The sequence below is a fragment of the Danio rerio genome, chromosome 7, assembly GCF_049306965.1.
Source record: "Danio rerio strain Tuebingen ecotype United States chromosome 7, GRCz12tu, whole genome shotgun sequence".
Lineage (NCBI taxonomy): Eukaryota > Metazoa > Chordata > Actinopteri > Cypriniformes > Danionidae > Danio > Danio rerio.
This window is the reverse complement of record NC_133182.1, coordinates 4,260,832-4,269,749: the sequence shown is the minus strand read 5'-3', so window position 1 is coordinate 4,269,749 and position 8,918 is coordinate 4,260,832. Positions and strand designations below refer to the sequence as shown.

The window sequence follows — 8,918 nt, the reverse complement described above, 5'->3', positions numbered from 1 at the left end:
TGGTTTTTACTTCAATGATCAGCTTAAAGCAAGTGATGCTGAAAAAATGTTGCAAATATTGAAACCATATTGTGCATCAATAGTAGCTAATAAATAATTCTCCATCTTAGCTTGAATTTGAGGATAGTGATTGGCTGAGTTGTATGTGTACATATTTAAATATGCTGACAGAGATTGAGTTAACTGTAACCCAGACACGCCTCCTGTGTCTGATTTCTGCATGGCAACAGAGGATGAATAAATGTAAAGACAACATACATTTTGTGATGAATTATTATTTTATTGGTAAAGAGAATCATACAGTACTCAACATCATGACATTAATGTGAAAAAAAAAAATGATAAACTATATTATCTATTGTAAAAATTGACAAATATAGTGTCATTGTATTACAGCAAATCCTTAATGAAAGGAGATCTTAAGAATCACTTTTTATAAACCAGCAATAAAGATGTTACTAAAAGTCGCCACGCCACCAGAAAACCAAGATCCCATGAAAACATCTGACATTACACAGCTCGTGCTTTACTTTGTTTTTTAGTAGTCTATATAATTTATGCCACGTTATTGAAACATGATCTTTTACTTTCTTATTCAAAGCACAGACATTGGATGAAACAGTTTGGTACATGCACCTTAAAAGTGACATCAGGTTAAATGTTCACTTTTGTAAATGTTTTTGTGCATTTTGTCTCAGACAATTTGAAAAGGGCAATAACTGACCTGTTTGAATGTTGCAATGATTTATAAAAGAAAAACAGGTACCGAACATGTGCCTGCCTCCCACCTCTTTTTTTTAAGCCTCGATCACACTACACATTTCGCCCCTGGACTTCCATGCAATTGCAGCAGACTGGAAATGCAAGGTTGTGCGACAAATTTTGCATGTTGCTGCATTCGAAAGTTCAAGCTTGGTGAACTCTGATCTGTGAAATAGGATCACCAATAGAAGATCAAAACATGATCTCTCTTTACAGAAATGTTAAATATGGAGCAGTCCCTTGCTTTATCAATGTCTAATCAATGTTTAATGCCAATCCTGTCCAAGCCCCTCACGACAGAATTGTGCATGCTCAAATTCTAAAGTTCTAATCGTGCCTTTATTCTTTGATGTTGGCATGCAATCTGCTGTGTCTTCGGATGTAACCCTATGACTTTGCAGGTGTCCTTACACACAATCCCAGCTTCAGAAAAGAAAACAGTAAAATGGAATAGTTTTATATATGAAGGGAATAAATGTGCTATTTTAAATGTCCATGCAATTTTAACATGGTAACACCTGCTTCTTCTTTTTTTAAATGGTGGTTGCAAAACCAGTTTATAGACTGTGAAGCTCAGGTGTAAAGGGAAAAAAGAACAACAAAGTGTCAGATCTGTATCTCACACATAACCGAATATCATACATACTTTTATATGCACACCTTTTTGTAATGGCAATTGTTGTGAAAATAAACTTGAATTGTACAGTGCTATTGAATAAACAACGGCCAAAGTGCTCTACTAAATAATTACTTAACATAACCAGCCAAACAATTCAAAAAGCCAAAAGATGAGGAGCCTAACAGCACAATAAACAACAACCAAACAAACCTAAAGCAGTGGAACTCCCTACTCCAAACAATATCAAAAGGAAAGTATAAAAGGAGAACACAACAATAAAGTCACCAAAAACTGTAGTGGTGTGCAGGAATGAGGGGACCTGAGAAGTCCGTTTCCACTTTACAATGCCTCACGCCACCTTAACAACCAATAGAAAACTGAAAAGGGGAAAAAAGGCAAACAAGATCAATTGAAAGTAATAATATGTTATGGGCAGGAGTGAACGCTACACGTAACACCTCCACCCCTAAAATGATAACTGGTAAATGAAGCAAAAATAATACATAAATAAAACACCACCCGTTACCACATAGTAATATGTGACATTGCATCAGCCAGCATGTTAGCTTTACCAGCAACACGTTTCATTTCCAAGTTAAAAGCTTGGACAAACAAAGCCCATCACACCAAACGCTGGTTAGAATTACGCATTTTATAAATAAGGTGTTGTGATCAGTGTGGACAATAATTGGATAGGATGAAGAGCCAATATAAACTTCAAAGTTGTTGAGGGCCAAAGCTAGCACCAGAGCTTCCTTTTCAATTGTTGAGTATGCTTTTTGATGTCTTTGGGATATTTTTAAAAGTAGCACACTGGGTGCACAACTCCAAGCCCAACGTGCAATGGCACAGCACCCACCACCACATAGCAAGTATCAACAGCCAATTTGAATGAATGGTCGTACACTACAGCAGCCAAGACGGGTGCATGCATTAAAAGGAATTTAAGTGATTCAAAAGAATGTTGACATTATGGTGTCCATTTAAAAAATGACTCTGGACTTAATAGTTCTGTGAGAGGAAACTACTGTCAAAGGTTTTAAAAAAACTACGAAAATTTTCAGCCATTCCCAGAAAGTGTTGTAATTTGCAGTGCATTGAAGAAACTGGGGAGGATGAGATGGCTTCATGTGCTGGCTTAACAATGCCACTATCCACGATCTTACCCAAGTAGACAACCGTTGCTTTTGCAAAATCAGATTTGGTCAAATTAATCGTTAAATTGGCCTCAGTCAATTTTTTTTAAAACCTGTGTTAATTGATTGATATGATCTTGCCACAATGTTAATTAGACAACAATGTCATCTAAATACACCTCACTTCCTGACACTCCCCCCAACACACAGCTAACTAACTGCTGAAATGTTGCGGGTGCATTGTGTTCTCTAATAGGCATTACTGTATACTGTAAAAAGGTATCTTAAAAAGGTAAAATAAAAGCTGTAATTTCCTTGGCGCATGGCGTAAATGGCACCTGCCAATTACCTTTAAGCAGTATTTTACCCAGATATGATAATATTTTAATTTTGGGTGATTTGTTATATTCATGTTTGCTGCACAAAAGAAAATTTAGCAAAGGATTTTTTTAATCTCATAGACTCTTAAAATTTGAAACAGCATGTGCAAGGGCCCACTCACAACCATGGGCACACATTGGATTGTGTTTTGACATATGGTCTATCAGTCTGTAATATTGCATTAGACGATATGGCATTTTCAGATCACAAAGCGGTCACTTTTGAGATCACTTTTACCCATGAAATAAGCAACTCACCTATTGTCTTCAGGCGGTTTCGTAGATTTAATGGTTCTTCTATTAATCTGTTTAAAGATTTGTACTATAACGATCAACATACAACTATGCTAGAGAACCCTCCCTCTTATACGGATGTGGACCGATTGCTGGAGTTGTTCAATTGCTCCTTTTCTTCCATCTTAGTCTTTGTTGCCCCCCCAAAAACTAGAACTGTTAAGCCTAGATCTGAGCCTTGGCTGAATGAGACAACTCTGGCATCTAGAAAGGCCTGCAGAAAGGCTGAACGTAAGCGAAAGAGAGATAAACTACAGGTGTCATATGAGGTCTTTAAGGAATCTCTCTCCAATTATCAGGCTTCTATGAAGGAGGCTAAGAGGAAATATTTTTCTGAATTAATCAGTAATCATCAAAATAAGCCTGATGTATTATTCTCCTGCATAAGTTCTGTGATTAACACTGGGCTGAATGTTGTTATGGAGGAATCATGTGATACATGTGAAGCTTTTTAAACAACTTCACAGAGAATATTTCTTCAATTAGGTCTAGAATTGTTAGCTATAATATTGTTTTTTCTGGAACCTGATGTGTCCGCTGCTGCACTTGTTAGTTTCACATCTGTCTCTCTTGTGTCTCTGACTGCAACAGTATGCCAGATAAAACCCAGCACTTGTCCATTAGATATTTTTCCATTAAAGCTTTTAAGCAAGCCTTTGAGATGATTGGCCCTAGTATTTTGTCCTTTATAAATAGGAGTCTTGTTTCTGGTATGGTACCTTCTCAATTAAAACATGCTCTTAAATGCTTTAGATCTTATTTGTCAGATAGAAGCTTTTGTGTTAATGTTGGTCAGACCTTTTTATCCTCCAGACCCCTGACATGTGGAGTTCTACAAGGGTCTATTCTTGGACCTACATTATTTTCTTTATATATTTTACCTTTAGGATTAGTTTTCGTAAATATGTAGTGGCTTTTAATTTTTATGCTGACGACACTCCGATTTATGTCCCTCTTAAAAGTAATAATAAAAATGGGCTTGACTCCTTTTTGAGATGTCTGATTAAGGTTAAAACCATGGCTGTCGTACTTTTTTTGGAATTTCAATGAAGCTGGTCTGGTCTGGCGATCCTAACCCTTTGTTTTTTCCATTTACAACTTATGGCAAAAGTAATTTCTTTCTTTTAATGACCTTGAGAAGGTGATCCATGCTTTTATTTTGGGAAGACTTGACTATTGCAACTCTATATTTGGGTATTAGTCAAAATGCCCTGAATAGATTGCAATTAGTATAAAATGCAGCTGCGAGACTTCTGACAGGGACTTGCAAGTATAAACACATTTCCCCAGTTTTCTCCTTTCTGGGCTGGCTGCCTGTTAGGTCACAAATTCATTTGAAACTATTAGTTTTTGTTTATAAATCCTTAAAAAAATCAGGCACTACCTTACATATTAGACTTCCTACATGTGTATAATCCTGGTAGGTCATTAAGATCTTCTGATCAGTTTATTCTTTCGGTGCCAAGGTTCCGGTGTAAGCAAAGTGGGTATCAGACTTTTGCTGTTATCGCCCCAAAACACTGGAACGGGCTTCCACCTCACATCAGACACGCTCTAAATCCCATCTGTTTTTTTAAAAAGCATCTGAAACTCCATCTTATTCTTTATTTGAGCCTTTTTAATGTTTAGGGCTTTGCCTTATATTTGAATTGTTATGTATGTGATGCAGGTTTTATTATTTAGTATTGATTGTGTTCAGCACTTTGAGCAACGTTGTGTTGTAAAATGTGCTATATAAAAAAACTAACTAACTAATTAACATTAATATTGGAATGTATTTTCAACCCTGATACAGCCTCAGAAAGGGTCAGAGGAGAAGCAGCTTATTACATTAAAAAATATATCATGTGAAATGAAGTGTTTTTGACAGGATAAACATTTTGTTTTTACACTACTATTAAATGGGCCTTTGATGTCACATTTAACCCTTTAAGGGGGGACTTCCTTAAAAGTTTTTTTTTTTCTGGCCCACATTTTGTATTGAATAATGTACTGACAAAACTCTAAATAAAAATAATGATAACCTATGGGTAAAAGGTTAACCAGGTGGTTATGATAATTATTAAAGGGTGAAGGCTAAGACTTAAATTAATTCGGATTTTATGAGATAATATAGATTACATATAATGTTTTTAAAAAGCTAAAAATGCCACATTGTTACTTTTATCATTCATTAATTTTCTTTTTGGCTTAGTCCCATAGTGGAATGAACTGCCAATTTGTACAGTTGATGCCCTTGCAGCAGCAATCTATTACTGGGAAACACCCATACATTCTCATTCACACACATGCACTACGGACATTTTAGCTTATCCAATTCACCTGTACCGCATGTCTTTGGACTAGTGGGGGAAACCGTTTCACCAGGAGGAAACCCATGCGAACGCATGGAGGACATGGAAACTCCATGCAGAAATGCCTGACCAAGCTAAAGCTCGAACCAGCGACCTACTTTCTATGAGGTGAGAGTGCTACCCACTGAGCCACCGCATTGCCCTGTTACTTTTATCAATAAAAGACAAATTCAGTTCACTTGAAGTAAGCATTTGAAGCAGTGATATTTAACATTCATACTTTTAAACAAACATCCTCAGGTCTTTCAATCCTAGTACTTAGTGCAGATGAAGTTGAGCCGGTCAGTTTCAGGACGGCTGATCCAGGACTGACCTTGTCCAGACTGAACTGCTCCAGAACTCACTGTGGGCTCACAAATCTTCTCTGATGTGCCGTTCCCTGGAGCCCAGTTCTGATAGCACACGGTCTCTCCACTCACCCAGTACCAGATGTCCAAAATGTGGGAGAATCGTAAACCCAACCACACCGCCTCAGTAGACGCCAGTTTAACCACGTTCATCACCTCATACTGCATCTCCACTGACTGAACCGAGACCAGATCCACATGATGCTGTCTGCAGTATCTCAGAGCTTCAGACCACGACAGATTCTGCTGGACCACAATCAGTTTATCTGGACACAAAACAAAGCAGAAACTAGAGAGAGACTGATCAACAACAACATGCAGAACAAACTCTGTGGAGGAATTTGTCATGTCAGACATGTAGAGTCAACTTTAAGAGATCAAGAGCTGATGATGGATTGAGTGTGTGTGGAGGATCTGCTCACCTTCATGACACACAAAAGGATACTGCCAGTCACAAGGAACATCTGCCCAATATCCTTGAGTGTTCTCCATTAGCACTGTACAGTTTTCATGACCTCCACTATTATTTGGTTCACCTGTATTCCAGTATCTGAATGAGGAGCTGCTCTGATCTGTCCACTGCCATGTGTCTCTGAACAGACCGATCCAGATTCCAGATCCAGATAAGTTTCTGTCATTAATGAACGTTTTCATCTGTTCATTCTCATTCTGGTTCCTCACACTGACCAGATCAATGTGATTCTGTCTGCAGTAACTCTGAGCGTCTACCCAGTTCATTGACTGTTTGACATACACCAGTCCTCTGCTCACTTTAGTAAAATCAAATAGAAAACATTAATAATTCAAGTTAACATTATTCTTACGTTGATGTGCAGTTTGTTTGTGAACAGAAGCAAATGACTGTATTACAGAAAACTTGTGGTGGGTTTTTATGTTTATAAATATTACTATGAGATTTGAGGTCATTAATCTTACACCCCATTCACATGGGGCCTTCTTCCCGTTCACTTTGAATGGGGGACGTCAAGCGTTGCCAATCAAAATTATGGGATGCTTCAGTGGCGTTGCCACTTTTCAAGCGCCAACGAAAGTGTCAGCCCATCAGATCGCTTTATGCAACTACCCCAGCTCACACAGTATTGTGGACTAATTGTGGACGCTGAAGCCCCGTGTGAATGCACAGTAAGAGCTGAAAGAACACAATTCAATCTCTTTTCTTTTTTCCTTTCAGTAAGCAGTGGATTTTTTTCAGATGTAAACTATTAAGAATTCTTTTGTATTGATTTTACACTAATGTATAAAGGTTTACTCTTGTTACATTTCTTTTCTATTTAAATCATCTTTAGTTAATGAACGTTAGTTACTGTAGTGGTTTGTACTCACTGTTGTAGCAGATGAATGATGTGTAGGTGGCACTACATGGCAAAACATACCACTGTCCACCTATTATATAAGCACATTTATCACCGCCGACTGGTTGTCCAGATGCCCAGTTCTTAAACAGTGTAGGATCACCTGAAGACCAATGCCAATTATAATCACTTGTCCTCTGAAGACCAATCCAGACACGTCTATCATTCACTTTCACACTCTTCATCAGCTCGATCATGTCGTTCATGTTGTCAACAGTGGCCAGATCTGTGTAATTCTCTCTGCAGTATCTCTGAGCTTCAGTCCAGTTCTTTGTCTCATTTATAAAGTGATACTGACGCTGAACACATTCAGATATGGAGCAGAGAGCTGTGAAAGAGACACTTTGCTTTAATGCTTTTCAGAACAGAGTCAAACCTAATGAAACTATAAACCATAAATAAAACTACAAACACACTCACCAATGAGGAGAAGAGGGAAATATAGAGACTGAGCCATTTCTGAGGAAGAAATTGACAAAACATTCATAATCATTAGCATTATGTCGGAAGTGTATAATATGAATGTGAGTAGTTCTTACCTCAGAGCTGGTGTGTTTCTGTCTTCAGTCTGATGTGTCTGTCTGCAAATTCAGACTGCCTGATTCTATTTCAGCTCATCACCGCATTTGGTTATTACTCTAAACAAGGGACTTTTTCATTTTTCTTCCTCATTCACATGTTTTTGCATATGTCCTCTCTGTGTGATTCTGTACTTCTTTGCAAGTGTGTTCATTTAAATGTGGTAGAGAGTGGAGTCTGTATATTTCAGAATTCATATTTCCGTAACAGCTTCACAGGGAAAATCCAACTCAACATTTGCATCAGTTTTTATCTACTTTCCGTGTGCTCTCAGCTTCAATAATCCAGTGACTGACAGCATGTATTTCACCACAGCACAATATTTTTATATTTTATATGTCCCCATCAGCACACTATCTCTGTGTTGTGTCATAACACCACTTGAATCTTAAACTGTGTTTTTTCTGCTGATATTTACTTTTAATTTTACTGTCAAATCTGATTATTTGTGAATCAAAATTTATTTGTCCAGTATGTTGTGGTGCTCTTCTGTTATGATAGGAAAATCTGTACTGATTTATATGACACTGGGGCAATTTAATTTTAATATTTGTCAATGGTGTCAAATGCTGCACTAAGATCGAGTAAAACTAATAGCGAGATGCACCCTTGGTCAGCAGCTATGAGTAGATCATTGGTTATTTTCACTAATGCGGTTTCTGTATTGTGATGAGCTCTGAAACCTGACTGAAACACTTCAAAAATATTGCTCGTCTGCAGAAAAGAGCATAATTGAGTGGAAACAACTTTTTCTAGTATTTTAGACATAAATGGAAGATTTGAAATAGGCCTGTAATTAGCTCAGTATTTGGGGTCCAGTTGCGGTTTCTTTATAATAGGCTGAATAACAGCTAGCTTGTAAGAGTTTGGAACATGGCCTATAGATGAAGAAGAGTTGATAATGTTAAGAAGAGGTTCTCCTATAGCAGGTAGCAGCTCTTTCAGTAATTTTGTTGGAATTGAGTCCAGCATACACGTAGCTGGTTTAGAGCTATTTATAATTTTATCTAGCTCTTCCTGTTCTATGATGTTGAAGCAGTGTAGATTATTCTGATTCAGTGAAATATTTACAGG

At 37.5% G+C, this 8,918-nt stretch overlaps 1 protein-coding gene across 2 annotated transcripts; it reads right to left on the bottom strand.

Moving 5' to 3' along the window:
• Nucleotides 1–263: 263 nt before the first annotated feature.
• si:dkey-83f18.9 lies at nt 264–8,324 on the bottom strand. Of its 2 annotated transcripts, NM_001100082.1 has the most exons (5): nt 7,805–7,848; nt 7,686–7,724; nt 7,237–7,593; nt 6,315–6,662; nt 5,783–6,158 (listed from the first exon to the last, which is right to left on the bottom strand). In NM_001100082.1, the coding sequence occupies exons 2-5, from the start codon at nt 7,720–7,722 to the stop codon at nt 5,797–5,799; spliced, it is 1,104 nt and encodes a 367-aa protein (NP_001093552.1). In that variant the 5' UTR covers nt 7,723–7,724; nt 7,805–7,848; the 3' UTR covers nt 5,783–5,796. The 2 variants fall into 2 exon arrangements, with proteins under 2 accessions (XP_073762023.1, NP_001093552.1); XM_073905922.1 differs by having other exon boundaries at nt 264–6,158; nt 7,686–8,324.
• Nucleotides 8,325–8,918: the final 594 nt, after the last annotated feature.

Bases quoted from the DNA above. Each gene is read 5' to 3' on its own strand.
- si:dkey-83f18.9 (XM_073905922.1), bottom strand. From the start codon at position 7,764: ATGCTAATGATTATGAATGTTTTGTCAATTTCTTCCTCAGAAATGGCT. The intron at 7,594-7,685 runs GTGAGTGTGTTT...TCTCTTTCACAG, and splicing joins TTTCCCTCTTCTCCTCATTG to CTCTCTGCTCCATATCTGAA. The intron at 6,663-7,236 runs GTGAGTACAAAC...ATTTTACTAAAG, and splicing joins ATCATTCATCTGCTACAACA to TGAGCAGAGGACTGGTGTAT.